This window comes from Zootoca vivipara, chromosome 2, assembly GCF_965207765.1.
Source record: "Zootoca vivipara chromosome 2, rZooViv2.hap1.1, whole genome shotgun sequence".
NCBI lineage: Eukaryota > Metazoa > Chordata > Lepidosauria > Squamata > Lacertidae > Zootoca > Zootoca vivipara.
The window spans coordinates 105,241,404-105,259,182 of NC_142584.1; the positions used below are offsets into that span (position 1 = coordinate 105,241,404).

Here is a 17,779-nt window from a genome sequence, read left to right on the forward strand (position 1 = left end):
GCGGGTTACTCCTCTGCAATGCTGGATTTACGTATAAGCTAAACAAGCTATATAGCTTAGGGACTCACTCTCTTGGGGGCCCCAGAAAATTTAAAGGGGGGAAAACTGGATATCCATTTCCAAAATATAAGATAAAAAACAAATAAAATAAAACCTACATACAGCAACAGTGTTTTGTGTTGTTGTGTAGGCTCCTGTGATGTAAGTCATGGGACCCGCCTGCTAGCCTGCTCCCTAAAATATTACTGGTTTGCTCATTTCTATATATATAGGGTGCCTGCCGTATATTCTGGGGACGCGGGTGGCCCTGTGGGTTAAACCAGAGCCTAGGGCTTGCCAATCAGAAGGTGAGCTCGGTTCCAGCTCCTGCCAACCTAGAAGTTCAAAAGCACGTCAAAGTGTAAGTAGATAAATAGGGACCGCTACAGCGGGAAGGTAAACAGTGTTTCCGTGTGCTGCTCTGGTTCGCCAGAAGTGGCTTTGTCATGCTGACCACATGACCTGGAAGCCGTACGCCGGCTCCCTCGGCCAAGAGCGAGATGAGCGCCGCAACTCCAGTCGGTCACGACTGGACCTAATGGTCAGGGGTCCCTTTACCATATATTCTGCATGGACTGGTTGCATGGCAACATGTGCAAATGGCTTTAGATACCTTTTACTGTAGGTGCATAAATTACCATATAGCATATATTCAACCCAAAAAAACCAGCGACAATTTGTTGTTGACAAAGGACAGCTGGACATATAAAGGGCGCAATTACCTTCAGTAGCTTAGGGCCTCATCAAGCCTAAATCCGGCCCTGTTCCTCTGCGAAATTGTTTTGAAGTGACTGAGGCTGCTCAAAAGACTATCAAAGCTTGTGTTCTTATAGACAGTGCTTTTTTCTGGGGGTACGCATACCCCTAAACGTTTTGTGAATCTTTGTACTTTTGTCCATTTACTGTCTTTATTTCCCCCGATTTGAACTATAACATGGTGATTTCCTTGAGTCACAAAGAGAGTACCCCCAAACATTTTTTTTAGAAAAAAACACTGCTTATAGATGACAAAGACACGACTTTTAAATCCTTGACTGCTTCGCATGGAGCTATTGGAATCATCATAGAATAGACGCGTAGAATTGTACAGTTGGAAGGGGTCCCCTAGGTCATCTAGTCCAACCCCCTGCAATGCAGGGATGACTTAATCTCAGGGTCGTGGGTTCTAGCCCCAACACTGGACAGAAGATTCCTGCAAAGCAGGGGGTTGGACTAGAGCTACACTCCTGTGTTTGATTGTTAAACCACTCTGAGAATTGTAGCTCAGTAAGGGGAATAGGGGCCTCCTAACAACTCTCAGCATCCTTAAACTGCAGCTCCCAGAATGCTTGGGGGGGGAGCCATGATGGTTTAAAGTGGGATCACATGTGCTTTAAATGTATGGTGTGAATGTGGTCCAAGAACCTGCAACAATGTTGTTCCAGAGCTCTGTCTGGAGCTGAAGAGCATCGCCCTTAGCCTAGGAGGCAGCTATGTTGCTTGAGGAGCTTGGTCTACTCATGAGGCATAGCCCTCTACTCCTCCAGAGACCCTGGATTTCAAGCAGACACTCTGGCATCAGGCAGTGGAATGGGCTTGCACACATAGCAGCTGGTGCTCTCCGGGGCTTGGAAACGGCCCAGCTTCCACCTCTGATTCTGAGCCAGGGCTGTCTCCGTGTAGGAGGCTGGAGCGCAGCAACCCCGATCTGTCTCACTGACCCCAGACCACCTGTTCCTCCATAATGTTCACTCCTCTGAAGAGGATTCCTCCAGCGGGGCAATGGCAATAGGATTGCGCCTACCGTATTACTTCCTCTTTCCTCTACCTTCCCAGTATTCGCCAAAGAATAATAAAAGATTTGATCTCATTAGCTGCACGTGGTATTTTATTGGTGTCCGCGTTTATTTACCTGACAACAATGATGGACGAGAGACTAGTGATTATTCTCATTTTACACGACGACACAAACCAGTCAAAATCTGTTCCTGGGGGGCAAAGTAAGGCATGCTTAGCAGAAGAAAGGGGGAGGGGGGGTTTCAGCCCGTCAGAATCGAAGGTATTCTGTCCTTCATTACTACTTCATTTGAGTTTATTAATTTTTATCCCGCTCATCTGTCTGTGGGCATAGGAGGCGGTTTACAAAATTAAATACATCAACATCATCATTAACAACAACAACAACAACAACTTTAATGCAGCAACATAGGAAATCCAAGGAGCTGTCTTTGGTGAAAGTAGTTTCAGAGAAGGGCTAAAGGTTCATTTATTTGCACTTCCAGATAAAGCTGGGAATGCCCCCTGTGCCTGAAACTCAGGAGAGTTGCTGCCTGTCCGTGTTGACAATACTGAGCTAGATGGTCTGACTGGGTTAGTCAGGCTCAGCCTTGGTTGGCAAACTCAAGTTCTTGCTACAACAGTGACTCTTGTGATAAGAACTGGCACAGCGTTGAGTGATTTGACGGAGACCCTCTCTGCATCCACACACACAAGCAGCGACCTCCTCTTTTATTGAAGCCAAGTGTTTTGAACCCACTCTAGCCTTAACTTTACTTTGGCACCACCCATGTATAATGCCGCATGCAAAAAACTGCACCCTTGTGATCTCCGTGAATTAAATCTGGAGTAAGTACCACCACCAAGTGATGGTGCTGTGCTTGGCAACCAATCGTGTGGATTAATCATAACCGTTCATCAGCATGCATTGGAAGGGTAGGTCTACTCCAACTTTTACCCTTCCTGATTTCAAGTACAATGTAATGGACTTGGAACAGCGGCATTAAGAAGCAACTAATCTGCCTTACGTGATCTTGAGGGAGGGACCCATCAGCCATCAAGTGTCAGCTGGGCAAGCAGCACCTTAAAAAAGGGGAAAACTCTCTCACCAGAGAATGAAGCCGATGGGAAAATGAAGACAGAGTCCTTTGTGTCAGCATTAAGAAATTCCACCTGTCCCCTTTCATAGTCCAGAAATACCCGGATTCTCCTAGGGGTGCAGATGGGGGACAGAGGTGTCACAGGGGTAGTGAGAGCCTGGTATTGACCAAAATCCCCTTGCAAGGCCCAGATCCCTTCCTCCGGGGTCAGCTTGAGCTCTATCTTCCTCCTCACAGAGGCCCGGGCTACCCCCACAGCCCAAATGCCCCCATCTTCCACATTGACCTCCCAGTAATGTCTCCCGGAAGTGAATCCTTCGCAGCCCAGCACGCAGCAAGAGGACTTAAATCGCTTAGGATTGTGGGGCACGTCTGTCCTGGTGACGTCCCATCTCGCACTTTTTCGATCCTCAGAGATGATGATTTGGGGGTTTGCTGTGTCTGTGTCAAGGGTTATGTTGACTGCAGAGAGAGAGAGAGAAAATATGCTGGGATAAAGGAACAGTTTATATTTTTGTCAGCTAATTCCAAATTGGTGTAGTTTAGGTACAGAGCGCATTTGACAAATGAGATGTGTTCTTTCAGAAGCCCCCCCACCCCTGCCCATTCTTTTGACTCCACTTTGCTTTATTATTATTTTTTGATATGGAACCTGCTAGTGAGGGGCAGGCAATAAATTTAATGATGTTGACAATGACAACATTAACAACAATACCTCCAAGATTTATCTGTCGCAATCAAACTGATCCAGTTAAGTTCAGACCTCTCCGTATCAACTACTTCTTTCCAGAACCAAACATGAATGAACTAACTTATCTCACAAATGTTTTCCACCAGTTGCTTACCCCATTCTGTCCCCAGTTCTGATGGCAGAGTGTCTAAGGGATGAGAGGAGACATACGTGATTTTCAAACAGCGATCAATTTCTAATTTCATTTATATATTCTCAGAAAAGTGGGTTTCATTATCCTCTCTCACTCTCCTGGCTGCAAGCAGGTACTATATTTTCTGCTGCAAATACTTTGCGGGTAGTTGAAAGGGAATGGACAGGATTGCCAGAAAAAGAGAAATTAAGGTAGACTGAATAATAAACTCAGTCATATCTGTGAAAAGCTCAGAAAGGATCTAAAAATAAATGCACACAGAATGCACTTTTTGACACTTTGCAATACATACTTTTAAAAATACCTTCCAACTGAGAATGGATTTATACTTTTTCGATCATTCACTCTGGTAGCAAACTCAGCTGACAAGAACTGACAGAACTTCAACCCAAATAAGGTGACTAAGAAACATAGGGGAGACAAAATAACAGGGGAGGCATCAACAAGCTCAGGAGGAAATCCAATGTTTCAAGGGATAGTGAGAGGGGGCAGGTGAATTAATGGGGCACTCCCACACCAAAAAACAGCCCAGTGAGGTATGGTACTCATGGCCACGGAATGCTGAATGTCTTTTTTTGTGGGGGATGGAAAACTGGGGGTGGGCAGCCTGGAGTATTCTGGAAGTGGGCGTGGCTGACAGGAATCCTGAACAGGAGCGCTTTACATTGCACCCTTTAGCCCCAAGTTCTACTTGCAACTTTTAAAGCAGATCATCGGTACCTTTGAAGTTGTTCAGGATATTTGTGAGCACGCTGTTTTTCTCCGATAATTCACCGAGTCTTTTTTCCACCTTGGATGGCATCTCTTCAGGTGACTGAAAGGGCTCCTTGTCAAACCTTGGAAAAGAAATGTGTCAGTTTCCCCCCCATTCTGCAGATGCCCAATTAAGGCTGCGTGACACTTGGTTTTACAGGCAAGGTAAAGGGACCCCTGACCGTTAGGTCCAGTTGCGGACGACTCTGGGTTTGCGGCACTCATCTTGCTTTATTAGCCGAGGGAGCCGGCGTACAGCTTCCAGGTCATGTGGCCAGCATGACAAAGCCGCTTCTGGCGAACCAGAGCAGCACACAGAAATGCCGTTTACCTTCCTGCCGGAGCGGTACCTGTTTATCTACTTGCACTTTTGACGTGCTTTCGAACTGCTAGGTTGGCAGGAGCTGGACCGAACAATGGGAGCTCATCCCGTTGCGGGGATTCGAACCGACGACCTTATGATTGGCAAGCCCAAGCTCTGTGGTTTAATCCACAGCGCCACCTGCATCCCGTTTTATAGGCAAAAGTTGTACTTAAATCTGAGTCAGTGCTGATCCAAGATTCAGCCCTGGAAGCTGGCCCTGTGATAAAACAGGTGAAATAGTAGTATGTGTCTCTCAGAGGTGGAGCTGTACAGTATGAGTACATTTAGCTCCCTGGGAGAAGCAGTGAGATGACTGCAGTTTCTCTGTAAGAGCATCCTATTTTCTGATAAGTGATATTGCAGGATTTTGTACCTGGGGAAATGTTTTTCTTCAGTGCATTCATTGGTCTTATGACTATTCTGTTCAATGTGATTTTGCAAAAGGCCACATAAGAGACTAAATCCCACATTTTGCTTGTTATTATTGCTATGCCAGGAAAAGCATATCCTGGACTCCCCACAACAGTCTTTTGTGAAGCTGTTAAGAGAGAGCACAGTGCCTCTGTCCATTGTTTAAAAAGGCATCCTGGAAGGTAAAAAAAGGTAAAGGACTCCTGGACGGTTAAGTCCAGTCAAAGGCGACCATGAGGTTGCGGCATTCATCTTGCTTTCAGGCCGAGGGTGCCAGCGTTTGTCCACAGAGAGTTTTCCGGGTCATGTGGCCAGCATGACTAAACTGCTTCTGGCGCAGCGGGACACAGTGACGGAAACCAGAGCGCACGGAAACGCAATTTACCTTCCCGCTGCAGCGGTACCTATTTATCTACTTGCACTTTGACGTGCTTTCAAACTGCTAGGTTAGCAGGAGCAGGGACCGAGCAACGGGACCTCACCCCGCCGCAGGGATTCAAACCACCAACCTTCCGGTCGGTACAGACCACAGCGCCACCCGCATCACAGTGATACAAACCAAAGTCCAAGAGTATCCAAAGTGTGTATGAATATGGAAGAAATAGAAAGCCCATCTCAGCTTGGAGACTGGGAGGAGCTGCTAACAAAAGTGGGAAGGGCCAGAGATCCACATGTACAAAAGACCCGGCCCAGCCCATGGCATCTCCACTTAAAGGGTCGCAGGTGGCAATCGCGGGAAAGAACTCTGCCTGAGATCCTGGGCAACCCTTCACATTCAGAGTTGACAGTCCTGGTTAGATCAGGGATGGTGGAACATGTTGTCCTGCAGATGTTGCTGGACTACAACTCCCATCATCCCCGACAGTTAGGTACACAGGCTGGGCCTGATGGGAGCTGGAGTCCAGCAACACCTGGTTCCCCATCTCTGGGCAAGATGGTCTGTCACAGTATACCACAGCTTTAATATTTTGAAAAAGCAAACTATCTGCAAACCGGAATGAAGCAGCACAATCTTGAGGGCATATATATATATATATATGCAAATGCATGCCTTCAGTGGATGTCAGTGCCACATACCTGCCCAAGGTGCTTCTGATATCCTAGAGAGAGAGGAGCGTAGGTGGACAGGGAAGAGAAAGACAGGAACTCTGCATCAACATGAGCATAACAGGAGATTCTCATTATAGCCACTTATATCTGAGAAACAGAGACAGCGTAGTTTAGAAACTGCGCACCTTCTAATCGTTGGGAGAAGAAAGCAGGGCAGTGGGGAAATGAGTTAACTGGAATGAAATTATGCATTCAGTTGCTGAGACAGGGAGACAGGCATTACTGAGCAAGCCATTCCAACTGCAGTAGAAAGATACCTCTAACAATAGTGTTTGCTATTTGTATAGCTCTTTTCTGGTCTGCATGAAGTACCATACACTCAGCTGGACCCTGTGTATTACTTACTGGGCAATAAGTATAAGGATTTGGTTATGTTAAGGACAGCTTTAGGCTTATTCTTCAGTTTGTTGTGTCCTTTTTTCAGTTCTACCCCACCCAACAACCACCTCATCTCACCTGCAAGAATTCGCTGTCTGGCTGTGTGCATTTTTCTTCTATCTCATCTATCAGGGCACTGAGAGAGACAATCTCATCAGAAAACTTTCCCCCATGTTCTTTCTGATGCTTCATAATCTCCTTCTCCAGCTCATTCAGCTGATGCAGCAGGAGTTTTTCTTGCTCCTCCAGAAAGTGATGCACCAGCTCAAATTCGGACATCAATTTCTGCCTCTCGGCTTCTGTTTGCTTCTGTAACATAGGGAGGAAAGTGGGAGAAAGATGGGTCAGGGCATTGGGAAGATCAGCAAACACCCCTCAAATAAGCAGAAATTAATCTGAAATACTGGAACTCTTTTGGAAAACCAAAATATACTAAGTTTTGATTTTTAAAAGTCAGCAGCGCAATTTGAAGGCACAACATGAGAGCGCCTTACCGGTAGATATTTGAAGATGGCTATCATATCTCCTCTCAGTCTCCTCTTTTCCAGGCTAAACATACCCAACTCCCTCAACTGTTCCTCAGAAGGCCTTGTTTCTAGACCCTTGATCATTCTGGTTGCCCTCCTCTGCACATGTCCCAGCTTGTCAACATCCCTCTTAAATTGTGGTACCCAGAACTGGACACTGTAATCCAGGTGTGGTCTGACTAAGGCAGAACAGAGATTACTTCCCTTGATCTGGACACAATACTTCTGTTGATCCAGCCTAGAATAGCATTAGCCTTTCTTTTTTCTTTTCTTTTTTTGCTGCTGCATCACACTGTTGACTCATGTTCAGCTAATGGTCTATTAAGACCCCTACATCCGTTTCACATGTACTGCTAGTAAGCCAGGTGTCCCCTATCTTATATTTGTGCAGCTGGTTCTTTCTGCTTACCGTAAGTGTAGAATCTTAAATTTGTCCCTATTCAAATTCATTTTGTTAGTTTGGGCCCAATAGTTCTCCAATCTGTTAAGGTCATCTTGAACCCTGATTCTGTCTTCCATGGCATTAACTACCCCTCTCAATTTGGTGTCATCTGCATTTGGGGCAGGGGATTGCACAGATCAAAATGCAAATATAATCAAAGCAACAAAATGAAAAGCTAAAATTCAGAAGCAACTACCGTAGAACATCAGAGAACCTGCCTGGTAGAAAGGATAGGTCTTTTGTCTGATCCAGCATGGCCCTCCTTATACGTGTAGTGAAATGTTGCCATGGGAAAAGAGCTGCATTTGGAACACTACAAGGTCTATATATCCTCCCTGTTCCCTAGTGATGCCAACCACTGATAGTCTTATCCTACGTGAATTTTGTTAGCCCACTTTTAAAGCCTTCCAAGTTGGCGGCCATCACTGTTTCCTGCTTGGTCTGCTGATTAAAGCCCTGGATTATATCTTCAAGTTCCAGGATGTAAAAGCACATTAAATAAAGATAAACTAATGCCCACATTCCTTGCTAGGCTATACCACAGGATTCTATACTAACCAGATATTCCTGGTGTCTATTTTCTCCAGCCAGTTTTAACCCCAGGAGTTTCTCTTTCTCTTCCTTTAAGCTCTGCAGACGGCTCTGGATTTCTTTCTAAACAAATAGAAACTTATTTTGAAATAGTGTTGTCGTTAGTAACTAATGCCCCATGTTGCTTCACACACAAGCAACAGGTTACATCCAATTTAACCGATAGTGAAATACAAAAAAAAATTACTGATATTCCATAATCAACACGGGAACAAAAGAAACCCACCCAGATTATGGAGCAATGGAAATAAAATATTATGGCATTAACCCAGCATTTTATTTCTCCAACTTCAAACATACTTTCAACATCACACATAGTTTCAAAGGCAAGGGGGGAGGGGACTAACCGACAAGATTCTTCAGATGGGAAGGAACAATACTACAGTTGCTGCTACTAGCACTAATAATATTGGTAGGTTGGTCTCAATGTCATCATCATCAACACCATAATGTTGCATTATTATTATCAGCGTTTTCACTATTATGATAATAACGGCTTCCTTCCTCTGAGGTTCAGTGTCTATGCAAGGTTGTACCGCAGGCATCCCCAACCTGCGGCCCTCCAGATGTTTTGGCCTACAACTCCCATGATACCTAGCTAACAGGACAGTGGTCAGGGAAGATGGGAGTTGTAGTCCAAGACATCTGGAGGGCTGAAGTTTGGGGATGCCTGTTATACCGCAACAAGAATGGGCCTGTCCGTGGCTTGGTGGTAGAGCATCTGCCTTGCAAGCAGAAGGACCCAAGTTCAATCCCCGACATCTCCAGGTAGAATCATACAAATCTAGAATTGGAATGGACCCCAAGGGCCATCTATTCCAGGAATCTCAAGTAAAGCATTCATTACGGGTAACCATCCATGGTAAAGTTGGTTGAGACTAGGGCTGCCATATGTCTGCAGAATCAACGTCTGGGGAATTTCCAAAAGGCAGTGCGCTGTCCTGGATCTTAGAGAATGCAATTTGGAGGGGGGAGCTATTGGGTTGTTGTTTTTATTTTTATTATGTATTTGATTTTATATCTTGATTTTATTGTGTGAACCACCCTGAGACCCCCAGGTATAGGGCGGTATATAAATTCAAATAATAATAATAATAATAATAGAAAAATTGTGGTTTTTCGGCATTTTTTTTAAAAAAATTAACAATTTGGGAGTCAACAGCTCAGGGTGTCCTGGTTTTTACTTTTTTGAAATGTGGCAGCCCTAGGCTGAAACTCCATCCTGAAATCCTGGAGAACCACTGTCATTACCAAGCAAAATGGACCAATGCTTCTGACTTGGTGGGAGCAGGGCCGGATTTAGATTTGATGAGGCCCTAAGCTACTGAAGGTAATTGGGCCCTTTATATGTCCAGCTGTCCTTTGTCAACAACAAATTGTCGCTGTTTTTTGTGTTGAATATATGCTATATGGTAACTTATGGACTGAATAGGTATCTAAAGCCATTTGCACATGTTACCATGTCACCAGTCCATGCAGAATGTAGGCACCCTATATCTAGAAAAGAGAAAACCAGTGATATTTTAGCAAGCAGGCGGGGCCTATTACTTACATCATAGGTGTGGGAATGTACACAGGAAACACTCTGTGGGAATGTACAAATGGAGTTCTCTGTGTAAGGCACAGGTTTATTGGGGGTAATCAATCAAGTGACCACTGGCGCCAGCCTGTCTGTTTACACATCTTCCTTGTTTGCATGAGTCATGTATAGGTTAAAGGTTAATGTTTTTTACAAGGAAACCATCCATAATAAAGGAGCTGAGGCTGAGAGGCAGTCAGCGCACTTCGCTCAGCACTCTGCTCATGCTCTCTATCTGAAACTCCTGACTCTCGTCTCATGATTTCCTCGCACCTAAGAGTCGGCTGGTTCTCCGACAAGTGGTGCCCCGTGTGAGGCTAAAAAGTTCTACGCCATTGTTGAAAGGACGCACGTCGTGGTCCTGCATCAGCTACTCACCCGCCCGGCAAGGGTTCAGACGTCTACCTCATCTTAGGATCCCCGGTGAGTTGGCTCCCAGCTATTGCTTATTTTTCTCTTCCTGCATTTACAATGGGCACTTCGCTTTCTGTGCCACAGAAACGTTTTCTTAAAGACTTAAAATACCTGCTGACTTCTAACAATCAGCATGCCTCAGAAGACGATCTTATTACTTTTATTCATACTGCTTATGAGCACTGTCCATGGTTTCCGGAGGATGGAACTTGGGAATTAGATTTTTGGGACAAACTTGGTGAACATTTTCATGCTCATCCCAGCATTGGAGTACGTGTCTTAATTACGTGGGGGAAAATAAGAGCATGCTTGGCACTAGTCATGCCAAAGAATATCTTTCTGGCAGCTGCTTCAAGCCTCCCCTCTGCACCACCCGCATGCATGCCTCCCCCACTGAAGCCTTCTGTTTCTCCGGCATTGCCTGCCCCCATCCCTCCTGGTCCGGACCCACCTAATTTAACTCCGCCAGGAAAACAGCAACTTTCTTTGTCTGCCACCCCACCCCCTCCAGCTTATGTCTCTCAGGTTTTGCCTGCATTTCAAAGTACCATGCCCACTGTGAAGCAGGAGGGGGGGAATACTACAAAGCTCCAGGAATCTCTTAAAGCAGCAGCTCCTTTGCTGGCTTTTGAGTCTACTGTGATTGTGCCTGCGGGACCTGGGGGCGGGGCACCACGGCACGAGCAATTTCAACTCCGATACATCAAAGAATTGTATCAGTCAGTAAGAGACAATGGATTGCATTCCCCGTATACTCTTGGTCTCTTTGGCACTATTTTTCAACAGCAATTATTGCCAGAGGATATTAAATTACTGGCTAGAACAGTGCTCAAGCCAAATCAAATGATAATTTTTATGCAAAGTTGGACCTGGGCTTGTCAACGCCGGGTCCATGATATCCAAACAAATTTGAATAATGCTGCACAGGCAGCACATGCCAATGCCGTTGCAGCCTTGGCAGCAGGGGCACCCCCCCTCCCTCCCCCTGTTATGTTAACACCTGGAGACGTCCTGGATGGTCTCACAGGAGCTGGGAATTTTTTAACAACTGCGCAGCAATTGGCTCTGGATCCTCAGTACTGGGACGCCACAATTTCAGCTGCCCAGGAGGCTTTGATGTCTGTTCCTCCTGTGAAGTTAAAAAAAGGGGAGCGATGGGGGAGCGTGCAGCAAGGACCCACTGAACCTTATGGCGCTTTCATAAATAGACTGTACAATACCCTTAGACGCCAGGTTCAAGATACAGCAGCGCAAGGAGTAATCATCAGACAATTAGCCTTTGATAATGCCAATGAAGACTGTAAACAATCTTTGCGCCCGCTGGTGGCTACACCTGATGTGGCAATAGCCGACATGTTAAAAGCCTGTCAATCAATCGGCTCTGAATCCCACACAGCAAAATTGCTTGCCGCTAAAGACATTCCTGAAACATGGGTGCACCAGCTGACAGAGGATCTCACCTCTGCAGGGCTTAAAATCGCCCTGGAAAAAATTCAACGCACCCTGCCTATCACATACCTGGAACACAAGGATACGCAACAAGCAGCAGCACCCCTGATACTGCAGCTGCATTTTCCAGCGGTACTCTGGCTGGTGGATCTACAACTGCTGTTAGGACATTCGAATTGGGCAAAATCATACATAGACTTGCCAACGTGTGTACTATCACCTTTGTACAATGCCCTGAAAGGACATAAGCAACCGGCAGACATCATACTGGATATGGAATCAGCCCTGGCAACGATTAATCACCATTTGCAAAAATCTATGGTGGATCGCCTGGATTCCACAGGACTATTGTCATTGGCTGTTTTTGCCACAAAATTGCTGCCCACAGCTGTTCTCTACCAGCCTGCAGAATTTTCTCAGTCTCGCGTTTGTCTTGTTGAATGGCTACACTTGCCCCATGCATCACTGCAGAACGTACATACTTCTCCAGCAGCTGTTATGGACGTTGTTATCAAGGGAAGACAATGTGCTGTGGCATTGATCTTTCTTTCCTCTGTCTCCTATTACCTCCGTTCCCTGTGCTCCCCCTCCCCTATCCCCTTTGCTCTCACCCTCTTCACAGATGGGACCAAGACAAGGGGGGTGGTTGTGTGGAGGGAGGAGGGGGCCTGGAAGACAAGATTTACAACGGAGCAGGAATCCGCTCAGCGTTCTGAATTGGCTGTGGTGATTTTGGCTTTTGATCTGTTTCAGAATGTGAAGTTTAACCTGATTGTTGATATTCAGTATGTCTCCAGATTTTTGACATTCTTGTCAGTGGCATACATTATCCTGCTCTGGATGATGATTTTGTTGCAATTGTTTCTCTCTTTGCAGCGTCTGCTACAAGATGCTGTAGCAGATGCTGCTTTGAAGCAAGAGCAGGTCTTTTCTTTGTTTTTTGACCCTCTGCTGAGCCATGCCACCTTTCATCAATCTGCCAGGGTTCTAGCCAAGTCTTTTCAAACATCAATTTCTCAGGCACGAGACATTGTCTCGCAATGTTTTTCTTGTTCTAAAGCCCCTACCATGTTTCCTTTTGATGCTGTCAATCCCAGAGGGATTGCCCCTCTCTCAATTTGGCAAATGGATGTCACTCTCACCCCGTTGTTAGCCTCTTTTTTCAAGACTGCACCTCACGGTGGACACGTCTTTGGGCTTCATCTGGGCGACGCCCTTAAAAGGGGAGACAGCCAGGCACGTAATACAGCACACTCTGCGCTGTTTTTCGGTCATGGGAAAGCCTAGCAGCATCAAAACGGATAATGGCCCTGCGTATATTTCTAAGCGATTTTCTGATTTCTGTACATTGTGGAATGTGAAATTAACTCATGGTATTCCTTTTAATTCTACAGGACAAGCAATTGCTGAGCATTCAACTTTTAAATCTCTGCTTTTTCCACAACTTAGTGGAAAGAACGCTCCTATTGCGGAAATATCTTATATTGTGCATCAAGTGCTTTTTTATCTTTTATACCCGCATAATAAGCAGCATACTCCTGCAGAATTACATTTTAGAAAAGAGGAGGAGCTGCCTCGCTCCCTTGTGTCTTTCAGGAAACATCCGGATCCAGCATGGCGTGGCCTTGTACTGCTGATTGCCTGGGGACATGGATATGCCATCGATGGGGACCCTCTGTGGGTGCCAGCACGCTGTGTACGACCCTGGCAATCATCTACAGCTTCTTCTTCAGCCCATTCAGTCGCAGATGCCGCTGAGGGAGGAGGCAGACCTTTCTACACTCTTTCTGGAGGACAGCACCTGTCACCCGGTCTGAAACACCATTGCACCTGGCGGCATCGTGCTCTAAATATGGCTGCACTCCGTCAAGATCACCTTCCATTTATTCGATCTGCAAGCCATAATCGCTCTAGGCGTGCTGCCATTTTACAGAAGTATCAAAGACATGACTCTTATCATTCCATATGGAATAATAATACCTATGTACAGGATATTTCTCAGTTTGCGAAATTGCTTAACTATTCTGATTGTTGGATTTGCTTACATATTCCCTCACAGTCAAGTCATTCAGGGGATATTACTGCATGGTATTCCTATTAATGATTCTTTTAGAATTAGTAATAATATGAGAGATAATCGTATTAGTTCACCCCCTGTTATATTATCATTATTAGAAGTAGCTCCACGATGTTTTCGTTTTAATCACGATAGTAGCAGATTTTTAGGTCATTATCCTTATTGTAATTGGACTTATATGTTAATGGTAGCTCTTGTTTTCTTAACGTCACTACCCAAAGCGGTAGGCCCAAGGTAACAATTAATAATGTTACCAGATACATGACATATTACCAACAGGCTACATGCCGTGCTTTTTATTCATGGTTTGATTGGATGAAGAAGAGTTGGAGATCCACATGCGTGTTACAATCAAATCTGTGGCTTTTGTGTGGTAAGAATGCATACAAAGAGATTCCCTCTGCTTTTTCAGGGACTTGCACTCTAGGGGTAGTGATACCACTGGTGTATAAGTTAGATGCTCTTCCTCGCACCCGCTTGCGCAATAAACACGAAGTCAATGCCCCTATAACACAATATACTGATACTCAGATAGCTCGTAGTATTTTGCCATTATTAGGAGTAGCAAAATGAATTATAGAGATTTGCATCACTTAGCTAACTGGACAGAGGCTTTGTTCAATGACACAGTTAAAGGCATGAAATTGATCAATACAGAATTACAGGATGTGATTTTAGCCTCGAAAAGAGGCGTATGTGCCTTAATACATAGTCATTGTTGCATGTATGTGCAAGATAATGGTCCTAACATTACTCATACTATACAAGAAATGGAGAACTTGGTGGCTGCACAGCCCTTGCAACCTGCCGTGGGTTTTGATCCATGGGAATGGCTGCTGTCTTGGTTGCCTAACGGTGCCTGGATCAGGAAAACACTTTTGACGGTTATGGGATTAGCCTGTGGCTTGGTTATGTTATGTTGCTGCATTCAATGTTTACCCTCCCTCTTTGGTCAATGCATGACCTGGTTTCAGGCTGCACGCCCCTCCACTGGAATTTCACGTGGAGCCTTCATTGCGAGGTATCAGCGACTCCCTATCTGGCTTCCCACGTGTTAATTTACCCTGTTGCTTAAAAATAAAAAGAAAGAGGTGATGTGGGAATGTACACAGGAAACACTCTGTGGGAATGTACAAATGGAGTTCTCTGTGTAAGGCACAGGTTTATTGGGGGTAATCAATCAAGTGACCACTGGCGCCAGCCTGTCTGTTTACACATCTTCCTTGTTTGCATGAGTCATGTATAGGTTAAAGGTTAATGTTTTTTACAAGGAAACCATCCATAATAAAGGAGCTGAGGCTGAGAGGCAGTCAGCACTCTGCTCAGCGCACTTCGCTCAGCACTCTGCTCATGCTCTCTATCTGAAACTCCTGACTCTCGTCTCATGATTTCCTCGCACCTAAGAGTCGGCTGGTTCTCCGACACATAGGAGCCTACACAACAACACAAAACACTGTTGCTGTATGTAGTGTTTTTTATGTATAGATCTTTATTATTTAAAAATTATATTGCAAACAAATTACATACAAACAAATTACATACATATACTTACAAACATAAATTATACGTTCCAGTAACAAATAACAAAACAATGAACATAAAACCAATTATTCTATCACTTTCCAACTTATATTCTCTTGCCTTAATTTTAAAATGACTTCCAATTAAACTTGCTGTATTTTGTCTATTATTTGGATGTTTTCACACAGTTTTGTATACATATTACCTTCCCCTTACTTATTCATATATTTAAACATTTGTAATATAGATTTATAATATACTGTACAAGGTTCAGTCTAGCTCTTCCAAAGGGGTTTCTTTTATGTTATTGTTTCTCAAATATTCCTTAAATGCATTCCTTGTTGACTTCTTGTTTCATTTGCTGTATGTAGGTTTTATTTTATTTTATTTTATATCTTATATTTTGGAAATGTACATCCAGGTTTGTTTGTTTTTCCTTCAAATTTTTGGGGGCCTAAGCTATAGCTTGTTTAGCTTATAAGTAAATCCAGCACTGGGTGGGAGGCACTTTCCTATGTTCCACCATTCTGAGGAGGGGGTGCCCCAATAGGGCGCCAAATAGCACCAGTCAAGTGTGCGCGCGTGTGCCCCCCACTATTCACCTTATAATCCTGGGCCGCTTCCTCCACGGGGAACACAGCGTGGCTCCTGTGCGCTCGGGACTCCCGGCAGATGCAGCAGATGAGGTCTTCCTCCTCGCTGCAGAAGAGCTTCAGCGCCTCGCGGTGCTTCTCGCACACCTGCCTCCCGCCGCCGCCTCCCGGCTCCTCCTGCTCGGCGCCGGAGCCCAGCCTCTTGGCGATCTCCACCACGTTGCCCAGCTCGCGGTTGGGCCTGAAATTCCTCTGCAGGGACACCACCCGGCACTGAGGGCACGAGAAGTCGGTGCTGCGCTCCTTCCAGCACTGCGCGATGCACGACCTGCAGAAGCTGTGCCCGCAAGGGATGGAGACCGGGTCGCGGAAGTACTCCAGGCAGATGGAGCAAGTGGCTTCTTTGTGCAGGCTCTCCACCGGGTTCTCCATGGCGGCGGCGGCGGCGGCAATAGCAGAAACAGTAGCAGTGCCTGGTCCTCCGGGCTCAATGGCGCTCCGTAGCTCAGGCTGAGAGGCCGAGCCAGGGAGAGGATTAGGACTGAGGACTCCTCCAGTTGGGGAGCGTAACGCTCTGCGCGCCCAAGAGGCGCCGGAGCATCTGCGCTTCTGCGCTCCACTAACCTTGTGCCCTGCAGACGTTTCGGACTACAGTACCCATCAGCCCCTGCCAGCGTGCACGCGTGATGGGTATTGTAGTCCGAAACGTCTGCAGGGCACAAGGATGGGGAAGGCCGCGTTATGGGAAATAGCTGGTTTCCAGCCCAGTCCTCTCTATGCGTCTTCTGAAAAGTGGGTGGCTTTTTCCCCCCATTTGTGTTTTATTGATTTTCAGTTTCAAACGAATTAGATAAAAAGGAGATAATAACAAATCTGCGCTTCTGCGCTCCACCAACCTGGCATCCTGAAGCTGTTTCGGACTGCAATGTTGTTGTTGTTTAGTCGTTTAGTCGTGTCCGACTCTTCGTGACCCCATGGACCAGAGCACGCCAGGCACTCCTGTCTTCCACTGCCTCCCGCAGTTTAGTCAGACTCATGTTGGCGGCTTCAAGAACACTGTCCAACCATCTTGTCCTCTATCGTCCCCTTCTCCTTGTGCCCTCCATCTTTCCCAACATCAGGGTCTTTTCCAGGGAGTCCTCTCTTCTCATGAGGTGGCCAAAGTACTAGAGCCTCAGCTTCACAATCTGTCCTTCCAGTGAGCACTCAGGGCTGATTTCCTTCAGAATGGATAGGTTTGATCTTCTAGCAGTCCATGGGGCTCTCAAGAGTCTCCTCATAACTTCTATCTGCCTGTTGTCTTTGTCCATGGATTTTTCTTGGCAGGGATACTGGAGTAGCTTGCCAGTTCCTGATCCACGTGGATCACGTTTAGTCAAAACTCTCCACTATGACCTGTCCATCTTGGGTGGCCCTGCATGGCATAGCTCATAGCTTCTTCGAGTTATTCAAGCCCCTTCGCCACGACAATGCAGTGATCCGTGAAAGGGCCGGACTGCAATACCCAACAGCAAATTGTTGTTATTGCCGGATTTACATATAAGCTGAACAAGCTATAGCTCCTTAGGGTCCCACTCTCTTGGGGGCCCCCCAAAAAATAATAATTAAAGGGGGGGAAATGGATGTACATTTCCAAAATATAAGATAAAAAACAAATAAAATAAATCCTACAGACAGCAACAGTGTTTTGTGTTGTGTAGCCTCCTATTTGTTATGTGCAAATGGTTTTCGATACCTACCGGTATTAGGTCCATAAATTACCATATAGCATACAGTATATTCAACACAAAAA

The 17,779-nt window shown here is 45.6% G+C and overlaps 1 protein-coding gene and 1 pseudogene across 2 annotated transcripts; one reads left to right on the plus strand and one right to left on the minus strand.

The window, feature by feature from the left end:
- Positions 1-1,878: 1,878 nt before the first annotated feature.
- On the minus strand, positions 1,879-16,419 carry LOC118080935 (zinc finger protein RFP-like). Of its 2 annotated transcripts, XM_088663341.1 has the most exons (8): positions 15,997-16,419; positions 8,322-8,417; positions 6,873-7,103; positions 6,384-6,406; positions 4,499-4,614; positions 3,740-3,772; positions 2,904-3,356; positions 1,879-2,006 (listed from the first exon to the last, which is right to left on the minus strand). In XM_088663341.1, the coding sequence occupies exons 1-8, from the start codon at positions 16,417-16,419 to the stop codon at positions 1,927-1,929; spliced, it is 1,455 nt and encodes a 484-aa protein (XP_088519467.1). In that variant the 3' UTR covers positions 1,879-1,926. The 2 variants fall into 2 exon arrangements, with proteins under 2 accessions (XP_088519467.1, XP_034962871.3); XM_035106980.3 differs by having other exon boundaries at positions 1,879-3,356.
- LOC148687008 (endogenous retrovirus group PABLB member 1 Env polyprotein-like) lies at positions 14,135-14,931 on the plus strand (annotated as a pseudogene).
- Positions 16,420-17,779: the final 1,360 nt, after the last annotated feature.